This window comes from Phodopus roborovskii, unplaced genomic scaffold, assembly GCF_943737965.1.
Source record: "Phodopus roborovskii unplaced genomic scaffold, PHOROB, whole genome shotgun sequence".
Taxonomy (NCBI): Eukaryota; Metazoa; Chordata; class Mammalia; order Rodentia; family Cricetidae; genus Phodopus; species Phodopus roborovskii.
The window spans coordinates 1,143,799-1,166,442 of NW_026126515.1; the positions used below are offsets into that span (position 1 = coordinate 1,143,799).

Consider the following 22,644-nt stretch of genomic DNA (forward strand, 5'->3'; position numbering starts at 1 on the left):
GATCGCTAGGGTGAAGCTAGGGAAGAGTAAATCCTCTAGCTACAGGGCCGAGGACCCTTCCTAATCACTATCGCTCCTCTTTGCAACACCTTCAGTTATGCATCTCGGGGGAGTTGGCGCCAGGAATGTCAGCTGTGTTCCACCGCTCCACTCCCGTCACTGTCTCGGTGATAACTAATGACAGATGCGGCGGATGTTCACGGCAGTCCTGGATCCTCCTGCATCATTATTCTGTCTACTTGCAATATATATTCATTTATACATAAATACCACACTCGTATATTGTAATGCATAATTATATATAAATTAGAAGACCGAGGTCGACACAGTAGTTGCACAACCTAAAGCAAAGAGTGAGCAAAGGCTTTTTCCACAAATTCAGTAATGAAACCAGTTCTTAAATTTATTAGTTTTTCTTACCGCATCTACTTTACTATTAAACCTATTTGATTTCCTTTCTTTTTCAACTACACTCAAGTGTTTTTCCCCAATATATATTTTAGTTTCAGAAGCTTCAGTTAGTTTCATTTTCACCATCCAAGGGTGGTGAAAAATGCTAAGCAAAACAAACACTAAACTCTCTTTCTGAAACTGTAATAGGCAGATAGCCAATACTTTTTTCAATTCCTCAGCCCCTAAAAGACCCTTATCTGGCCTAGGAAGTAGGTAAAAGTGCGATTCACTAAGGAAAAGAATTCCCAGATACGGTTTTCCTTGTTTCGCACTCGTCTTGAAAGGTTCCTCCCTGGATTTTGATAATTACCACAACGGAGAAATTTAACTGGTTTAAGTGGCTAGTCTGAAAGTATGAACTACAATTCCCAGAATGTAGCGGGGCCAACCCAAGCTTTTGCCTACTTCTGATTGGATAAGTCTCTAGAGTACCGGCCAACCAGCACTGTAGTTGTTGCAATGTGCGCTTTTCGCGGGTAATTGTGTGAGGGTGGGGGTAAGTTTGAAAGTTCTGTGCTGCAGACCTGGTACTGGAGTTTTCTGAGGGGGGCAGTTGTGGGGAGTCGGGTTTGCTTATCTCTTACCTCTCTCCAGGCCTGTGGCTGTTGATACCGGGGTGGCGGAGAGTCCTGGGTGCCGGTCACGCCCTTTGCTCCTGTGGGGCTCGTCCCTGGAACCCCGCCTTGGGTCCTGGGGCTTCAGACTTTGTCTGGGGCGGGTGATCCTTGGAAGCTGTCTTGTTCTTTAGAGCGTTCTGCATGATGTTTTCTACCCCTTGATGCCTCTCCCACTGCTTCTGAGCTGTTAGGGATCTGGGCACTATTAGGGACTGTCATACTTGTGTTGAAGAGCGTGGAATTTGCAGTCAGATCTCTGGGTTCGAATGCGGGTTCCATCCTTGGTTAGTTTGCACTTTCCTCAGCTTAGTGTTTCAGAGAGGCCTTATGTGTAAAACGAAGCAAAAACATTCGAAGCATTTAAAACCAGTGTCTGGCGCGTATTAAGAGCCCAGTAAATAAATGAATCCCCCAAACCCTACAAAACATCTATTATTCTTGTTACAGTTCAATGCTGAGTTGCTATTGAAAATGCATCTTGAAGATTACATAACCAAATGAAATTTGTAAATAATGATCAATATCTTAAGGTCATTGTAAGTGATGGCTAGTCTTGGTAGTTAACCTGACACTTGACATTCATGAGAAGAGGGAGCGTTAGTTGAGGAATCACCTCCATCAGATGGGCCTGTGGGCATTATCTGTGGGGATATTGATCCTTAATTTATGGAGGAGAGCTTGAATGACTTGTCAGAGGTCCTATTCTTGAGCTAGAATGCCTGTTGAGTGATCAGGTGAATCAAGCCAGTAAGCAGATTTCCTCTGTGGTATCAGCTTATTGCTAATTCAATTTCTTGCCTTGAGTTCCTGCCTTGGCTTCCCTTGACAATGGAATTTAATTTGTAAGCCAAATAAACCTTTTCTTCTGAAGTTGCTTTTGGTCAGTCTTTTGTCACAGCAACAAAAGGCAATCTAGACTACAGTGTAAATGTAAAGTACTATTAAAATCGTGTAGTATCAAAGAATTGTGTGGAATGCATTTTCTGAGGTTGCTTGGTCAATAAACAAGTGTCTCTCCTACTTTTGTTAGCAATTTCCCATGTTTTGTTTTGCATGTAGAGAGGTTTATTTTATAGGGTGTTAGTATAGTGTGTCCACTGCCATTTTTATTACTTCTGTATTTTATTTATTTATTTATTTATTTTTATTTTTTTTTTTTTTGAGATTCTTCTTTGGGAGATCTGGAAACATGAGCAATAAGAAACTAAGACGAGTGGGTTTATCACAAGAGCTGTGTGACCGTTTGAGCAGACATCAGATTGTTAATTGTCAGGTAAAAATTTATGTATTTTTAGATAAATTTAATGTACAATCTAATTTTAAGTTTACCTTAATAGCTGTTAAGGGTGGGTTATGAAGATTGAGGGTTGTAGGGACTGAGGGAAATCACAGAGGCAGTAAAGTCCTTGCCAGGCAAACATGAGGACATAAGCTTGAATGCCCAACACTGTCATAAAAAGCCAGGCCTGGAAGTGCACATCTGAACTCCTAGATCCAGGGAGGCAGAGACAGGAGGATCCCTGGGGCTTGCCAGGTAGGCAGTCTCGTTACATTGTGATCTCCAAGTGTGTCTCAGAGATCAGATCTTAAAGAGTCACTAAAGGAGACATCCAATATTGACTTCTCACCTCCACATGCTTAGACAAAAATAGAATAAAAACACAGATGTACAAAAATAAGTGAAATAATGGCGCTTCCTATAAATAAATGATTTAGGTTGCATTTCCGGCTGGAATTTTATTTACTGAAGTCTAATATTTTTTGTATTTTAGGATGAGAATTGTCATGACACAAGGAAATATGTCTGTGCCATTTATTTGGGGTATCTGAGAAGTTTAATCCACTTAAAAATTTTTTATTATTATTTGAGAAACATGACTTAAATGAGATTATAGTGAGGGTGACTTGTCTTAGGAGAGACAATAATTAGGATTATTATTATTATTTACTAATGTTGAACATTGACAGAAGGTTTAAGTTCTCTGCAACTGAGTTATACTCCTGTCCAGCCTTAAATTTTTAGGACTGACTTGATAAATGTATACAACAGAAGTTGCTTTTTTTTTTTTCTTTTTCAGATGCCACATCTTTTTAAGTACAGTGATGAAGAAAATCCCTCTTAGGAGGATAGATTAAGGCTAAAGTTTTAGTTTAGGATTTTTGTCTTTAATACACATATTCCACAACACATAATTTTGGGGATATCTTTGTTTATTCTGTTAATACATTCAATAATCATGTTTATTTTAAATGGTTTACAAAGTATGAATTAAACATTTTATCCTGTATTTTGAATTAAGCATTAAACATCCCGATTCTCTCATTTGATACTTTCCTCTGAGTTAATTGCAGAGTGAGTTCCAGGACAGGCCCATATCAATACAGAGAAACCCTGTCTTGAAAAGCCAAAAAAAAAAAAAAAAAAAAAAAGAAAAGAAAAGAAAAAGAAAAAGACCTGGAATAAATTTCACTTATGTCTAGAGATGAACAGTGACGACTGAAAAGTTTCTCTCTGTTTTATATTTGCTTATCTTTTAAATTAAGAAAGCCCATGATGAAAATTTCTTCCTAATCCTTACATCTTTGTTACATATGTATGTTGAATGCTGATTTTTACTCTTTTTCTTTTTAGGACTTTTTAGGTCTTTCCCCACTGGAACTTATGAAAGTGACTGGCCTGAGTTATGGAGGTGTCCATGAGCTTCTGTATATGGTCAGCAGGGCCTGTGCTCCACAGATGCAAACAGTATGTGTAACTTCACAAGAGGCATTGACGCCTCTGGGGATCAGGACAGCTGCCCTGTGTGCTTTAGCTAAAATGTGAAGGGTGAATAGGGGAGACAGGCAAAGACATTAAGGGTGGAGCGGGAAGAGTCTGGCTGTTGGCATATCAGATGCACAGGCTCTGTGATTAGCTTAGGCTGTGCCCATGGAACACAGTGAGGAAGAGAGTTGAAAAGATGCAGCCAGCGAGAGAGGCAGGGGGCAGGATGGGGCCTTGTAGACCAGGCTAAGGATTTTGGACACTATTCTAAAAGTAGTAAATCATAAAGGGGGGACAGTTGGTGAATTTGAAGAAGATATGTCTTGAATGCACATTGAAAACAAGCAAGAAAATATCTGCTAAAATATCTGTTACTGTGTTCTGGAAAAAGTAACGGGTTATTAGTGAGGTATTGTAGCAGAGGCTGGAGTAGTGATCACTATGAGAGCAGTTTCAGAGAGAAACTGATGGCCTCCGATGTTTAGTCCTCCAATATAACACCAATCCACCTCTTCCTGGTTGCCACCACTCATGACAATTTGGATTTAATATAATCACAGGAGAAGTGTCTGCATGCCACTCTTTGTATATCTGATTTATAATGGCTAAAATCGAGAAGTTGGGATTGATATATCAAGTGGTTCTAATGGTCACAGAGGATCCACGGTTTGGACTGTAGCTTTGTACACAAAAGAACCTTTGTAGATGATGGTTTAGTATAGAGAGTAACTTGGTCCAGGTGTTTCACTGTGGCTGTGGCTGCCATGGCCTTAAGTGATGACTCTGGAGGCTCCTTGCCGTTCTTGTCAGTATGTTAGGTGAGCATGCAGCCACTTGATTTAATTCTTGCCCAGTCAAGCTCCTCTGCTTCCCTAGACTGCCCTTCTCGGTTGTCAGTTTGTGTAGCTTGCTGTAGCATGAGTTCACTCTGTTCACTCTTTTGTTCTATTATGAACTGAGAGTATGCTTGAAGTCATTTACTTTCTGATGGCATTTTGAAAATTCAAAAATGAGAATTTGTCATGTTAAAAGCCCTTGAGATTTGTTGTGCAGCATTCATGAGTACTCTGTTTTTAGTCCCACTTCTGTTAGTCTCCCTGAGCTACCATTTTCATCCTTTGAAATGGTTGTAATAGCTTCCTGACACGTGTGATCCATCTTTAAGCCAGTGGTTCTCAACCTTCCTAATGATGCGACCCTTTAATACAGTTACTCATGTTGTGGGGACCCCCAACCACAAATTTTTTTTGTTGATACTTCATAACTGTAATTTTGCTTCTGTTATATGAGTTGTAATGTAAACATCTGTTTCCCGATGGTCTTAGAGGGGTTGTGACACACAGGTTAAGAACCTCTGTTCTAAGCAGACCTTAACATTTCCTCAAAATGATAATTTGTGGGGTTGGAAGGATGACTCAGCAGTTAAGGACACTGGTTGCTCTTTCAGAGGACTCAGGTTTAATTCCTAGTACCCACATGGCAGCTCACACCATAACTCCAGCTCCAGAGGATCCGATACCTTCTTCTGGGCTCTTCAGTCACCAAGTGTGCATGTGATACACAGACATGCATGCTGGCAAAACACCCATATACACAAAAGAAAAATTAAAAATGTGGTAATTTGTTATAATTGCCACAATGGGTAGACTGAAAGAAGAGAAAGTTGTCTCACAGACTGCTCAGGCATAGCTGCACCCTCTGCAGAGTATCTAGGGGGAGAACCCCTTCCTTGACTCTTCCGGTTGCTGAAGACGGTTGGCATTCCTCAGCTTGTGGCTACTTTCCCCTCTGTTCCATCTTCACATTGTTGTCTTCTCTTGAAGCTGCCTTCCCTGTCTGAGAAGAATACTTTTTGTTAGCATCTGTGGTCCACACACATAATCCAGGGTTATCTCCTCATCACAAGGTCTTTAAGTCATTCCCATCTGCAGGGATTTCTCCAAATACAGCAACATTCGCAGACAGGCTCCAGGGATTTGGTGTGGATATCTTTTAGAGGCCATTTCTCATCCATCTCTCCGGCCCCCTGCAAACTGTGCTTCATAAATCAACCTGAGTGTGAAATGATCACATGGCCACGTTTCCTCTGCCCCAGAGCTCCTGGTGCGAGGCTCCTGCTTGCTTCTCCAGCCTTGTCATGTGCTGCACTGTTGTGACAGTCTATCTCTCAGCCATCCTAAGTGAACTTTGTGTAATTGTTTATGGTTTGCAGTTTCCAATAACTTCTGCTTGTATCCCCCACGTCTTGGTCTCTGTGTGTGCATCCTCACCTTTGGCAGGAATGTTCCCGTTCCTTTTGCTTATCTAACAGTGGATTCAGAGTTTTGCACAGACACCTAGCTCTTCAGTGAAGCCCTCTAGACCACTATGTCTGATTAGCTTGTAAGTCTCTGTCTCTTGTTAACAACATTGTAATCAGCCAGTGTTCCAATCCCATGGTCTTTGTTTTGCAATAAGCCTGTGAGCGTGATAGCTGTTTGTCATAGTCCATCCTTATAATTTAGCCTGGTCAGTGGCACTGGGTAAATACCAACCAGTAAAATGAGTAATGGGGGAAAGAAGGCTGAATTATGGTTACAGAGTTGGTTTGTAACAGTTGAATGGAACTTAATGATTTTCTTGTTAGGCTTATGAGATAAAGATGCAGACATCTGCCAAACTCTCCCCAGCGTTCCTGTCTACTACGCTTTCTGCTTTGGATGAAGCCCTGCATGGTGGTGTGGCCTGTGGATCTCTCACAGAGGTAAAGGAAACCCTTAACTTCTATAAGTATTAGAGCCAGGAGAAATGTTTAGTTAAAAAAAGAAGACATAAATTGCCTCTTGAAAACGAATGTGAATAAAGGCCTGAGTACTTTGCTGGTATAGTCCTACAGTCAGTATCCGTATAGTTGTTTTATAAATGGAGGCATTAAACACTTCCTCGCTGACTGACTAGATGTGTTCCGGGCTTTGTTTCTTTGAATTGCTTTAGAAAGTGATGTGTATTGGGGTTTGAGGAAGTGGCTGAGCGGGCAGAGTCTTAACGCTTGCCCTACAGTCATGAGGGCCTGAATCTAGATCAACGGCAACCGTGTAGAAGCCAGGTGTAGTGGTGTGTATCTGTATTCCCAGCAAGGTGGGAAGGGGCTGAGTGTCTCAAACCACATGATGTAGAGGAGAGGAAGACATCAAGTGTTGATCTCAAGCCTCAATCACATGCTCACACACCTGCACATATACACGCATGCATGAATACACCCATATGCATGCCACCACAATATTATGAAACATATTAGGAAACAATTTGAGTGGATTAAGAAAAGGGATCACTACTTAGTAGATTTCTAGTGCAAGTCAATTTTTATAATATTTGAGCATATATTAAACTATATTGAGCTATTTTTGTTTCCTGCTACTGATAGCATTTAATCTAGGAAGCAATAGTTTACTGTATTATTTTATGTTGTTGCATAATGAATTGTTCTCAAGCTAAGTGGCTGAAAGCAACAGTACACACTGACTTCACAGTGTCTTTGGGAGTGTCTGAGCTTAGTGAAGTTGGCAGTGCCTGCAGTCAGCCAAAGCTCAAGATGCCCAGAGGAGCTGGCTCACTCACTGGCAGGTTGGTGCTGGTGTTTTTTTTTTTTTTTTTTTTTTTTTTTTTTTTTTTTTTTTGGCAATTTTTCCCTAAGTGGGGTTTTCACAGTCTGCATGTATCTTCTCAGGAAATAGTGGCTGACTTCACTCAGGACGGGTAGTCCAAAAGACAGAAAGATGGAAGAGATGGTGTCCCTGGTGATTACTCCACTGCTTATGACGGGTAGCCCAGCTCAGGGTCAGGGAAAGGAAATTTAGGCCCTGCCTTTTGAATGAAGTTTCAAGAAGCTGAGGGCATGTCAGGAGCACTGAGGCTCTTACCTTGAAAGCTGTATTGGTGTGTATGGGTGTGGCCATATTGGTGTGTATGGGTGTGGCTGTACCTGTATACTGCTTACCAGTAAATCCTGAGAATTTCTTGCCTGAAAATTTTAGGAGCAAATTTGTAAGAGTAGACACATTGTATGTGACTGTGTGTCTGTTCCTGGGTATCAAACCCAGGGTCTCAAGCATATTATGCAATGTCTGGCTCATTGAACTACATCCCCAGTGTTTTCTTATAGTTCTAATAATCATAATTTGACTGTAATTTATTTTCTTAAAGACAGGGGCCCTGTTTTAGGGAATATTTCATTTTCTATATTCCTAGAGAGATTTAAAGGCTGCTGTGTCTGGTAGCTGCCTGTTAAATAAATAGTTGTTGGGCGAATAAGCTATTTGAAGGACTTGTTGTTGTCATATATTGCCACCAGATGGTGCCAGAATTATACTTTACACATAGTCATTTTGAGGGGCGGGGGCTGGACCGTGTCAGTTAAGGACTCTAATACTGATGGAGTTATAAATTTACATATACAGCAAGAAATGAATCTACTTAACCAATGCATGTGCTTCATGTTTGAATTTTATGGTGATTTTACCCCACCTTGTCACTTTCATTTTGCATATCAATTCTGTTTGAACTCAAGTGAAGTTACAAACTTTTTGGGTGTTTTGTTATGATCTATCTAGCCGGTTTATAATACTGATTAGTAACAAACTCTTTACTTTCTGACCTCCTTTAGGTCATTTCTAAAATCTTTTGGGGGCTTTCAGGGAATAGTTTACCTACATCCTGAATTTTTACCATTCTCTGTAGTTTTCTTTTACTTTATAGTTACATAGGAGGTATACAGTTTTTTTTTTGCCTAACTTTGAGCTTTAAGAACCATATATTTGTGATTAAGTCATATCTCATATCTCCTTTATGAATTACTTTTCTCATTTTAGTATTTCTTTTTTAAAATATTTATTTATTTATTATGTATACAGTGTTCTGTCTGCATGTGTCACTATAGGCCAGAAGAGGGCACCAGATCTCATTATCAATGGTTATGTGTCACCATGTGGTTGCTGGGAATTGAACTCAGGACCTCTGGAAGAGCAGTCACTGCTTTTAACCTCTGAGCCACCTCACCAGCTCCATTTTAAGTATTTCTAAGATTTTTTTTTTCCCCATGTTACTTCTGGGAGTAAGAACATGCTTTTTATTGCTGTATATTTCATTTTGAAAATATGCCACAATTCTTTTGTTATTAGTGAACATTTAGATTGCTTCTCTTTTGCTGCTGATATGAATAAATCCTGTGAAAACTTCTGTACATGGCTGCTGGCTAGCCAGGAATGGGTGGCACACACGTTAATGCCAGCACTCAGGAGGCAGAGGCAGGTGGATCTCTATGAGATCGAGGGCAGCCTCCAAAGCCACAGAGAAACCGTGGCTCAAAAAACAAACAAACAAACAAACAAAAAACAAACAAAAACAAAACAAAACAAAAAACCTGGCTGCTGGCTACCATAAGGAAGTTTTTTTCTCTGGGGCAGGGATTGTAGAACCACAGCCCAGCACTTAAATTCAGCTTACTGCCTGTTTGTGTAAATAAAGTTTTATGGCCAAGCTCAGTTGTTTACTTTTTGTGTGTGGTTGTCTTGTGACATAAAGGCAGAGTTTAATTAGTTGTGACAGAGACCTTATGGTATGCAAAGCCTGAAGGATTGTCTGTGTGGCAGCTGCCTCGAGTGTCTGCCCTGAGTGGTTTGGTGGTTGCAGCATAGGCACATGGGTACCGCACACACTCAGGACCAGCTTCCTCTAGAGTGCTGTGCTGGCTCCTTCCAACCAAGCACAGAAACTCTCCCTGGCTTATAGCTTCTTGCCTTGGTATAGTCAGAATTCTGTCCAAACTTAGGATTTTAGTTTTATTTTCCTACTACTAATGATCTTTTAGATGTCGTTTGGGCTTTAATAACAACTTTATTTAGGTATAAACTAAATACCTAGAATCCAAGCATTGTATGTGTCTGGCTGTGCAGTCACCACTGCAGTCACATTCAGGAGGCTTACATCGTCTTCGTTCCACTTGTGGTAAGTCCTCACTTCCATCTTAAACCCAGGCAAACACTGATCTGTTTTCATTCTCTATAATTTGCTTCTTGTAAGCATTTCACACAAATGAACTCATGTAATTCATAGTCATTTCTGTTTAGTTTCTTTCTCATTTTTAAGCACATATAAGGAATTGGTTCTTTTTAGTCAGTAATATTCCACTGCACAGATATGACATATTTTGCTTACTATTCATTAGTTGATAGGTATTGCTTTACAGTTTTCATCTATCATAAATAATGTAGCATTTATGGGTATGTTTGTATAAAATAGGTTTTGTTACTCTTAGGTAGATACTCTCTTAAGAGTGAATGGAAAGACTGGAATCATGTAATATATTTAGCTTTTTAAGAATCTGTCAGACTGGTTTCCAATGTGATAGCATTCTGCATCCTCACTAGAATGCACAGTAGCTTTTTTTTTTCAATGCACTCTCTCCAACACGTTTGGATGAACCTAGGGCCTCACATATGTTAATTACAGTCTGTCATACATCTATGTCAGTGTGTACTGTTGCCTGTTTGTGTTTTACTTTAGCTTCTCTAATGAATATATGGGTTATTTCTTTGTGGTGTTTTTTTGTATTTCTCTAGTGTGTGTCCATCTTTTTGTCTGCTTTTCTCTTCCATTGCAGGGCCTGGCTTTATACCTCAGGCTGGCTTTGAACTTATGATCATTTTGCTTCCTAGGTATACTGTGATTACAGGTGTGCACCACCATACCCAGCTTCTTTTTTTTCTAAGAATCATATTTTACTTTTATTTTTTAATTTTATTTTATGTATATGGGTGTTTGCCTGCATATATGTATATATACATTGCAAAGGCCAGAAGAGGGAGTTGGAGTCATTGGAACTAGAGTTACAGATAGCTGTGAGCCACTGTGTTGGTGCTGGGAACCGAACTCTGATCCTCTGCTAGAGTAACAAGTGCTCTTATCTGTTGAGCCATTCCTTCAGCTCAACTTTGAATTGAATTGTTAATATAGCTGATTAAAATTGTATTGGGACCATCAAGATGGCCCAGTGGGTAAAGAAGCTTGCCATCCAGCCTGGTGTTCCAAGTGTGACCTCAGGAATCCACATAGACGTTGGTGATAAAACCACCGCCAGGAAGCTTTCTTTTTACCTCCACATGTGTGCACAGACACAGTAACGATACATAAATTAACTCAAATAATTACTGTAGTAAGCAACACCCTTTCTGGTTTTAAAAGCATTGCCCTTCTCATATTTCATCATTAAAAATGATGGTGAGTCTTACTGAATCAAGAGCCAGAAATTAGCAAGCTTAGCAATGTTAGGTTCCTGAAATTGTTAGTAATTGTACTATGATAATATAAGAGAATATCTTCATTAGGAAACACACACTAACATATTTAGTAAATGACTTTGATATTTACGACTAACTCAGGTAGCTGAGAGAAATTAGTATCGTAACATACATTGGTAGACTTAGGAGAGGGTGAAAAAAAGACAAACAGTGGGCAAATGTTAACTAAGTAGATGTGGGAAATGAATTTAAGTGGTTTCTGTTGTTACTACTGCAATATTCCTATAAGTTGAAATATGATTTCCAGATAGTGACAGGAAATCATCCAACCCATTTTTTCTGTATGTGTTTGAGATTTATCCTTGGTTACAATCAGGGTAATTTCCTTGGTTTAGTGTTGAATTTTACCAGGCACCTTTTTTTGCATGGATTGAAATGAACTTTTTTTCTGTGTTTGTTGTTCTAACATGAAGTGAATAACATTTCCACATCCTCTAACTGTAAATCATCATTGTCCTTTGGGACAAGCCCAGCTTGATCATGATTTTTTTTTTAACTCTTGGATTCAGTTTTCTGATATTTGACATTTTGTTGTGAGTAGTTTTTCTGCCCACCGCTGGTCTTGTCCCATCGCTGCACCAGCCCCAATTAACATCCAGAGACTCTGTATTAGATATAATGCTGTTGGTCAGTTACTAGTTTCTTATCAGCTAGCTCTGTCTTAAGTATTAACCCATTTCTGTTAATCTAAGTACTTCTAAATGGTTTCATCTTACCGGGGAATGGGGCAGGCATCTGGTCTCCCCAGTCTCTCCATGCTGACTCCTCCTTACTACTTCCTCTTTCCTCCTTGTCTTCTAGTCCCTCTCTTGCTTTCCTATTGGCCAAAAGTGCTTTATTCATTAACCAGTATGAGAAACATATTTACAGTATGACATCTCCCATCATCTCCTCTTTTCTGTCTAAAATAAAAAGAAGGGTTTTAACTTTAACATAGCAAAATATGTCATACAACAGTAATCAAATAAGAATCACAGTTAACAATATTTAGTTCATTAACATTTAGTAAGATTTAAGAAAATATTTCATTATCTATCCTATCTTTGTGAATCTAAAGTCTTATATGTAATTTATCTTTAATCCTAACTAAGGAAAACTATAACCACAACTATTTGTCTTTAACTCCTTCAAAGACCACAGAAGGATAATATATAAACTCTAGAAATGACAGAGACAACTCACTGCTTGGTTAGTCATCCAAAGTTCTTCTGTAATCTTTTATCTTCAGTCTATAGGCCATAGTGTGTCTGGCAGACTCTTCAAAAGCAGGGAACTTTAATCTGTCTTCTTGTATTGGCAGTTTGTCAGTCACTTTTCTCTGTGCCCTGCAGACTATCTGGAAGGCTCTTCCATGAAGCAGGAACTCTGTAGCAATGTCTACCTTGAATCAGCAGTCACTTTCTTGTGGGTTCTGCATGTCTAGTTTATACAGCATAAAGTCAAACAGTCCAGACAAGAGCAGTATCTTGCCCAAATGTCTAGTCTTGCCATATTGAAAGCAAACTTCATAACCCGTTTCTTCGATGTCTATCTTTCTTTCTGGTGCAGGTGGTGTTGCTAGAAGCATTTATGTCTCACTGTCAAGAAAAACCCTAAACTATTTTAAATGCCATATTTTGTAGGTCTTTGAAAGGTTTGAAGAATGCCTATTCATCTCAAAAACATGTCTGTATATGTAGAAATCTTAATTAACTATAAGATCTGACTATCATAGATACTATCTATAATCTATATTCATGGTGGATCTTGGAATATAAATATCCTTTCTAGTAGTGTCTGCATTAGAATCTCTACTCGTTTGATGGATTGTGGAATATAGCCTCCTTTTTATATTGAATGATAACATTCACATAATTAAGATTGCTTGCTCTTCAGAGCTTTGCCTTAAAGATTATCTGGTATTGTTATATTTTTTGTGGGAAGGTTAAAGGAAAGAAGAATTCAATTCCTTTAATGTTTGTAGGACTACTTATGATTTCTATTTCTTTCTGAGTAGTTTTGGCAAATGATATTTTTAGGATTTTGTGTGTGTGTGTGTTTGAGACAAAGTTTCACTATGAAGCCTTGGCTGTCTGTAGACCAGACTGGCCTGGAACCCACAGTGATCATTCTGTCTCAGTGTCCTCAGTGCTGGGATTAAAGGTGTATCTACCACTCCTGTGGCTTATAAGGCTGACATATTCTTTAAGCTTTCAAATTTATTATCATAAGGCTGTTATTTTTCCAGTAATTTAAGTATGATTTTATATCTGGCTTTGTACTTATTTTCATTCTCAATTCTACTTATTTTGTCTACTCTCTTACTATTTAAAAATACATAGTCAGATATTTGAATATTTTATAGTCTTCAGGGTTTTTTGTTGTTGTTTTTGTTGGACTTCTAACTTCTTTGTCTACTATTCATTTATTTTTATTTTTTTTTTTGCTTATTTCTTGTCTTCTAACTACCTTTCTCTGTTAATTATTGTTCTTTTAAAAAATATTTTAAACATTTAATATATACTTTGTCTTATACTCTTTGTCTTATACTCTTACATTTAAGTTTATCTTTTGGGGAATATGCTTGGCCAGGGAGCTGCCCTCCAATTCCAGATGTTCATCCATGAACAGTGTTTTCATTTTTAACCAGTTTTAAATGTATCTTATGATTTCTGTTATGATTACTTATTTTCCTCATGAGTTTATTTTGAATTTCAAAAAAATCTAAATTATTTAATTAAAATTATTTTAAAAATTTAATAAGATTCTTGCCTTAATTGCATTTGTGTCAGATTATGACATGATGTTAAGGATTCTTGAAAGTCCCTTGAGAAGATATTTCTCTCTCTCTTTAAAAAAAAAAAAAAAAACCAAAAAACTGGGTCTTCCTATTCAGTGTCTCCTAAGTGCTTTGGTTATAGGTTTGTGCCATTATTCCTGGCCCTTGAGACTTTTTTTAAAGTCTAAAAAATATAGATTAGCTTTTGTAATTGTTCCATATATGCTTGGACAGAATAATTGTTCTCCAATTATTGGTTGTACTGTATATGATCATTAAATTAAGCATGTTATTTAAAAGTTATTTACAAGGGTTGAAGAGATGGCCCAACAGTTAAGAGCACTGGCTGCTCTTCCAGAGGATTTGGGATCAATTTCCAGTACTCACATGCCATTTACAATCATTGTAACTTCAATTCCACAGGATCCATTATCCTCATCTGGCCTCCATGGGTACTACAGACACATGGTGCTTAGCCATACATGAAGGCAACACACACACACACACACACACACACACACACTAAATATTTTAAAAGTTATTTAAATCTACTTTACTTTATCTGTATTGATCCCTCCTTTTCAGGGAGAGTTATTTAGCACATTTCATTTTGGGGTAGACAAAAAAATTTTTTTTGTTGTTGTTGTTGTACATTCTTTGCTTCAAGAATTTGAGAGCTGTTTAGTTGGATGTTTCTGGTTCAGATCTGCTGTGAGATTATATAGTCAGAGTATTGGCTGAGGCTGACATCCCCTGAAAAATTGGCTGGACCTGGGGAACTGTCTCCCAGGTGGTTCACTTACATGGTGGGGGAGTTGTTTGTTGTGTATGTGAATCTCTCCACAGGACTGTTTGAGTGTCTTCATGCTGTGATAGCTGACTTCCAAGGGAACAAGGTAGGAATGGCAGTCTTAGAAGTTATGTGCCATCATTTCTTATATATTCTGTTAGACACATGGACAAACCTGTTACGTGGAGGGGACCACAAAAAAGTGTGAAATGCTGGGATTAAAGACATGTGCCACCATGCCTGGCAAAACCATTAATTTATTAAGTTACTGTGTCTCTCTTCTCAGAGACATTGTATCAGGCAAAATTTCTGAAGTAGCTTCCTGTGATGGGTTAAATAAGAATGGTCCACACAGGCTCTTATATTTGAATACTTAGTCATCTGGGAGGGGCACTACTTGAGAATTAGAAGGGTTAGAAGGTGTGGTCTTGTGGGATAGGTCTGGCCTTGGTGAAGGAAGTGTGTTACTAGGGTTGACTTTGAGACTTCAAAATTGTATAGTAGGCCAGCATCTCTGTCTCTCTCTCTGCTTGAGGTTAAGGATGGATATAGCTCTCAGATACTTCTCAAGCACCATATTTGGCTGGCTACCGCCATGCTTACTGCCATCATGCTCCCTGCCTGATAATTGACTAAGCCTCTGAAACTGTAATCCAGCCCCCAATTAAATGCTTTCTTTTATAAGAGATACTGTGGTCATGTTGTCCCTTCACAGCAATAAAACAGTGACTAAGACACCTACTAGTGACACTGCATTCTCAGCCCTGGTGACTGTGATTACGATGAAATGTTATTGCTATGACATGGCACAGTGGCTTTCAGATAGGAAAGCCCCTGGATCTTGTCCTGTGAACTCTCCAAAGCGGCCATCATTCTCTAGCTGATATGAAGAAGTCAGAGTCAAAGCATGGGGCGGACTAATGGTCTTGCTGCTTTGGGAATGAAGTGGGCATATGAATAGGAATGCATGTGGCTGCCAGGAACCAAGTTCTCAGATGACAGCAAGAAAGAAACCTCAGACCTAGAGAAACCGCAAAGATTTTGCCAACAGCCTGACTGAACTTGGAAGTTGACACTGGTTTTTCCAGACAAGAGCCCAGTGCAGCTGCTACCTTGATTTTAGTCTTGTGAGATACTGAACAGAGTTCTGTCAAGCCCGTCAGGACTCTGACCTCTAGAACTCTTTAAGATAATGAATGAGCATTCTTTCAAGCGTCTGAGCCTGTGGATATTGGATATGGCAGTAGAAAAGTAGTACAGGTATGGACGGAGGTATCTACTTGCATTGTGCAATCTTTGTTTCTCATCCAAAGGTCTGGAAATGATTGAGGAAATAAATATAAATCTGGAAACATTCTCTCATCGTTTTTATAGTTGCTCTTCCTTAACTTTAACTTTACAATCCCCAGATGTATTTCTCGTCAGTTTTAACTTAGGTGAACTCACCGAATCTGGGTATGGTTAGTTACATCATCAGTTACAGCACCAAGACGGGAAGTGGAATCAGAGAGTGCTCATCAGAGACAGCAGTCCTACTCAACAGTTAAGCAGTGAGCCAAGGGCTTTGTCTTATTGCCTGACAGAATTGGGATTCCTTACTTGTGGAATATACAAGCAAGTGATTCTGAATCTATTATAATTGAAAAGAAACAGTGAAGATAAGTTTGAAGTCTAAACTTTACAAGTTTGTGTTATGTCAATGATTATGAACCCTCTTTTCATTACCACCCATTAAAGAGTCTTTTAAATGCTTTTTCTCCCTAACCCTCTTCTATCATCACTGTCTGGAAATTTAAATGCCATAGATACTCTGTGTATTTATTTCTGTACTTTGTGTCTATCTGTGCTGATGTTAAAGAATAAGCCACTGTTTGACCCCACTGTTTGACCTCTGGGACCAATGTTACCCCGGATAAACACCAGCGAGATAGATGTTACTGTGAGTAGGTAGAATTAGAGTTGTATTTAAAGGTATTGTCCAGGGCTGGAAGAATGGCTTAGGTAAAGGTGCTTTCTGCCAAGTCTACTGCCCCCAGTTCCATTCCTAGTACCCAAATGGTAAAATCAGAGAGCCGACTCCTGCAAGTTGTCCTCTGATCTCTACATACACACTTTGATGTACCCCTAATAAATAAATGTAAAAGGAAATTTAAAAAGGTATCATCAAAGGGTAGTTTCATCTTCTTTTTTTATTCATTCATTCATTGTTTTTTCAAGACAGGCTTTCTCTGTGTAGCCTTGGCTGTCCTGGAACTCACTTTGTAGACCAGGCTGGTCTCAAAGAGATCAACCTGCTCCTACCCTCTCGAGTGTCTTCCTTCCTTCCTTCCTTCCTTCCTTCCTTCCTTCCTTCCTTCCTTCCTCCCTTCATTTTCTTCCTTTTTTCTTTTTTTGAAGATAATTATATTTTCTTTTATTGGGAATACCTTTTTTTCGTCCTCAAGCGAGTCACTAGTTTTTGCTATCTTGCTGATGTTTGAATAGACTTCCCTAAGGATTTTCTTTTAGATGTTTTTGCATTTCTTGTGGAGAGGTGTTAAGGTGTCAGCTTAATAAGTGCAGCTGTATCTTATGGGTGTTTCTGTGTGCAGATGTTTCATTCACTCTGAGTTTCCAAGAAGCAAATGACTTTGGCTGTTCTGGCTTGGCAGGTTTTTCCTTTCTAACCACCCTTGGATTGAAGCTGGGAACCAAACACAGCTTGAAATCTTGTGGTTTGGATACTGGAATTCAGGGCTAAACTGTCTAAAGCTAAAATTATTAATGTTGAGATATTTTCCTCCAATAAATAAACCTGAAAAATAATGAAATTTAACTCCTGACAGCCTATAAAATTGTATATGGGTGTACACACACACACACACACACACACACACACACACCTTGCTAAGAAGGAAAATACAGTCAATATAGTTTTATTCAAACTCAAAAAGCCAAGCAAACCCAGATATTGCTTAAAGTTACTCACATGATGTTGTGTTTTCCCAGATTGTACTAAGGCAGTTTGTAAGTGAAAAGGACACTTTACTTAACTTTTCAGCTTTTTAGGAAGATGTTTTAGAAGAGGGAATAGTAAATTAACACTGTACATTTTCATGGTACCTGATACTTTACTAAATATTTTCATATATTCTAAATTACATCACTAAAATCACCAAGCATTTAGCAGTTTTAATCTCAATAAATCAGAGTATATACTCAAGACCTGGCAATAGACAATACTTGTAGAAAGATAGCCAGTCCTCCATTTTTCCACCCATTCACACTCTAACATACACATGTTTCTTCGCTTTCAAGATTCCCGTGCAACTTGTACCAACTGGAGTTTCTCTTGTTGTGATATGCAATGAACAACTTGGTCTGTGTTGACTTTGGTAATGATGAAAGACCTGTGATGTTCTACTTATCAAAACAGATTGTTCAGTTTTAATCAATATATATTCAGAAATATTTTTGGCTAGATGTGGCACATACCTTTAATCCAGTACTCATGAGATAGAGGGAGGTGGATTTTTGTGAGTGTAAGGTCAGCCTGGTCTATATAGTGAGTTCTAGGCTACCCAGGACTATAAAAGTGAGACCCAGCTTAAAAACATTTTTTTAAAGGGGGGGGGGGATATTGAGATTAAGAGAGGAAGATGCTTGCCATGCAAGCCAAAACTTGAGTTCAGTGTCCATATCCCATGGTGGAAGGAGAGAATCTACTGGCTAAATTTGCTGTTTGACCTTCATATGTGGGCTGTGTACAATATGCAAGTGTAATAATAATAATAATAATAATAATAATAATAATAATAATAATAATAAAAAATACATTTGGGCTATGTACAATGTGCAAGAGTATTAATGTTAGAAATAATAAGGAGTGTAAAGTGTAAATATTTCTAGTATGGTCTATGTTATCTGATTGGCTAGATTCTGTTTCAAAAATGAAATCCATTAAAAACTACTTTCTTGAGCATATGTCATTGAGGCAAAGATGTTGATAGGGAAGGTATAGCCTCAAAAATAAAAGACATCCTGCACACAGATGGTCTTTGTTTTGTTTTTGCAGCACTGGATGTGGAACTCAGGACCTCATCCATGTTAGACAAGCACTGTACTGCTGAGGTACATCTGCTGCCTGCCTTGTACACTGCTCATTTTGAGATAAAATGCTGCCTAGGCTGGCCTTGAACTCACTCTATCTCAGATATGCCTTGTTTCTTCCTGTCTCAGTTTCCCAAGCAGCTAGGACTATAAGCCTGTACCACCAGACCCAAGACTTCTTGACAAGAAAATAATACATGAGGGCACTTCGTGGAGGTAGTAATGTATATTTTATAGGAATTTAGATTACATATATAGGGTTGGAATAGTGGCTCAGCATTATACTACTTGATTAGCACACACCACCCCTGAATTCAACCCCCAGTACCATAAGCAAATGTGTGTGTTTGTTAGTGTTCATCAAATGATAGACAATATTTACATGTTATGAGAAATTCAAAAGGAAAAACACTATACCTATTAAATTCTAGAGAATATATATGCAGAATTGTTGGGAGAAAGCATGTTGATGTCTTTGGCTTACTTTGAAGTACAAAAGAAAGCAACCCAAAATGTATTGGTAAATAGATGGAGAGATGGACAGACAGGTAGATGATATAAGAGAGTATAGTAAATAAAGTAAAATGGTAATTGTTGAGTGCAGGGGTGGGTGTATGGGTGTCTCTTGTAAAAATCTTCTGGCTTTTCTATGCATTTGTTCTTAGGTTACTGATAGCACAGAAATTGATTTTAGATGTGCAAAAGAGTGTTTCAAATGGTATCAGTGTTGCTAGATTTTATAAAAACTTGTTTGAATTTATTACTATACTATTTTCCTTAACAAAATATTGGAGGTTGGGTACTTTTATATAGTTAAGAGATTTATTTGGCTCGGCTCAAAATATGGTGGCTAGATGATCTGAACAGCACAGTATTAGCCTGTTGGTGAAACTCACCTGGCTGTGTCACAATATGGCAGAGAAGGAAGAAGGAAAATACTGTGTACAGAATGGGCCTATAAACTAATACGTTCCACAAGAGGGACAATGATTCCTCCTGCCCTCCTGTCTGACCTAATTATCTTCCATCACCCTCCCCCACCCCGTTAAAGTTTCTGCTACCTCAAACTAAGGACAGAGTTCAAGGGCATGATGTGAGCCTTTGGGAGAACACTCTGCTGTAAAACATAGAATCTCTGTGTTACTCTGTGATTAGATGATGATTGATCATGGAACTCCTTTGAAGCACAACTCAGCAAAGACCGTAAAAAAGGAAGAACTGATTTTTTTTTTGGTAAAAAGATAAGCAGCTGGATGTGGTGGCACATCCCTTTTCTCTGCACTCAGGTGGAGGCAGACAGACTTCTGTGAATTCTAGGCCACCCTGGACTACATAGCAAGTTCTGGGCCAGCCAGAGCTATGCAGTGAGACCCTCTTTCAAAAAATAAAAATAAAAATAAAAAATTGGAAAGAAAGGACAGATAAGCTATTTGCTATGTCATATCTATTAACCCTATTGTACGATAAGTAGCTTGGCCATATACTGCCTAGAAGATTAAAAGACCTCGCCAATCAGTCAGTCTTCAGTAGTATTTTCACAATGTTAACACCAGTATATGCAGAGAGTGGGTGGGTGCATCTTCTAGCCTTTCTTAATTATCATTTCACATCTGGTAACAAAGCACAGAAGGTAATTGGTGAGCACTTTTGCATTGTTCCCAAGGATGTACACCCCAGGGATACACCAATGAGGGGAAAGTTTGTTGCATACAGTGGGTATCTTAGGGAAGCAGGGCTTAATTAGATTGTTTTTTTTTTTTTTTTTTTTTTTTTTTTGTAGCAGATCCTAAAATAATTTTCTTTGACTAGCTTTCAGTGTTTATACACATTTTATATATAATATGCACTTTGTTTTTGTAGATTACAGGTCCACCAGGTTGTGGAAAAACTCAATTTTGTATAATGATGAGTGTTTTAGCTACGTTGCCCACCAACATGGGAGGATTAGAAGGGGCTGTTGTGTATGTTGACACAGAGTCTGCGTTTACTGCCGAAAGGTAGGTTGCTTTATTTTTCCATTATAATGCTTTGCTTTTATAACTGCTATGCACCATGGGTCATTTACAAATAGGTTAACATTTAATTTTTAAGAGCAAAGAGTGTTATATACTGTTTTTAAAGGATGTTTTTCTTTTGAAATTGATACAGAAAGCAGATTGTTTCTTCCTATTCTGTTCCTTTTCTTATTGGTTTAAGTGGGGTTACTATGTAAGCTGGGTTTTGTAGAAGGCTGAGAAGAAACAAGGTAAAGAAACAGGGAGGAATGTTAAGTAAAAAAATAGGGAAAAGGGAAGACTAAAGAGAAAAAGGTGTGCTGCTTTATACGTTATTTCTAGAAGGAAATAAAATGTGGATGAATGGACACTCACCCAGTAGGAGGTTATGTGTACAGAGATCACCTCTTCTCTCCGAATCAAGACACACTGCAGACACTGTCTTTGGAGTCTTTGTCGTTACAGCTTTATTTCTCCCTAAATAGTAGCAGTGAGATATGTTGTTTAACATGGGTCGTCAATAGTCAGGACCTGGGATTGCCTAGGACATAAGCTTTCAAGTATACCTATGGAGGATTATGTAGGTTTGGTTAACCCCTGGGCAGGCTTGGGAAGGATTGTCTTGATTAGGTAATTGAGGTGGGAAAACCTACCTTAAAGGAGTGTGTCACCCACCACTGCACCCTGGACTGAATAAAAAGGCGAAAGCTGCCTGTGGGGAGTGTTTATCATTCTCTGCTTCCTGACTGTAGCCAGACTTTCTTTTTGGGACCATCAGCCCCGAATAACGACATGGAGATTTACTCATTAATTATGAAAGCTTGGCCTTAGCTTAGGCTTGTTTCCAACCAGCTCTTATAACGTAACCCATTTTTATACTAATCTAAGTTCTGCCACATGGCTCTCTCCCCTTCTGTATGCCTGACTTCCTCAGAGTCTCCCTGGTGTCTCCTGCATACCAGATTCTAATCCTGAGTTTCTCCCTCTCCCCGGAAGTCCCGCCTATTCTCTCCTGCCTAGCTATAAGGACTGTCAGCTCTTTATTAAACCAACCACAGTGACCTATCTTCACACAGTGTAAACAAATCTCTCACAACACCAGCTGAGGCTTTCTCTGCTGTGTTGGGCTGTGCCCTGAACTGTGCCCCCAAAATCCCTTCTCCTCGAGTTGCTTTTGTCAAGTGTCAGCAACAGGAACCATAACGGACACATAAGGGAATTTCAAAGTGTAGGTTTCTTTAGCCTTATGGGCCCTGTAAGTTTTCTGAGATTCCTCTTCTTCCTCCCTTTAAGAGGGAGGAAGTAGCAAGTAGTAGTAAAGCAACAGGAGGCAGTCTTCGAATTTCTGTATTGTGAAGATGTTTGCTTTTATTTCTTTTCTTTGCATATGGCCTTAATTATAGTTTGGATTTTCCATATTTACTCTCCATCCTTTTCTGCCTTCATTATAACACTATAACAATAATAGTGTTATTATTTACATCAGAGGCAGGGTGGAAAACAGGTATAACTTTAGTCCCTTTATATTTATGTTAATTCATGTTACATAGTTCACAAGAAGGTCATTTGAGAATAGGGGTGAAAACTTATATTGGTTTTAGTTTTTATTGCATTTTCATATAGCTTGTTAAGTGGGGTAAGGTTGCTTCCACATAGCATATGTTTTGAGATCTGGTGAGGATGAGGTAGGAGCGGAGGTGCAGTACCTATGGTTTAGCCTTCTGGAGTATGTTGTGGTGGAGCATGCATGGGTGGAGCTTACTCTTTAGTGTCTGGTTATCTGTTATTTGTACTGTTGCAAATCTGCTCGACCTTGTAGAGAAGATTTGTCAGTGAGTTGTGTAA

General features: G+C 38.8%; 1 protein-coding gene across 1 annotated transcript in view; it reads left to right on the top strand.

Annotated features, from left to right (window-relative positions):
• The first annotated feature begins 893 nt into the window (after positions 1-893).
• The window catches only part of Rad51b (RAD51 paralog B), a 514,113-nt gene continuing 492,362 nt past the window's right edge, over positions 894-22,644 (top strand). The window contains exons 1-5 of the mRNA XM_051196216.1: positions 894-949; positions 2,235-2,343; positions 3,703-3,816; positions 6,461-6,577; positions 20,666-20,802. Coding sequence (XP_051052173.1) covers positions 2,260-2,343; positions 3,703-3,816; positions 6,461-6,577; positions 20,666-20,802 — 452 coding nt within the window. The 5' untranslated portion in view covers positions 894-949; positions 2,235-2,259. The remainder of the gene's footprint in view (positions 950-2,234; positions 2,344-3,702; positions 3,817-6,460; positions 6,578-20,665; positions 20,803-22,644) is intronic.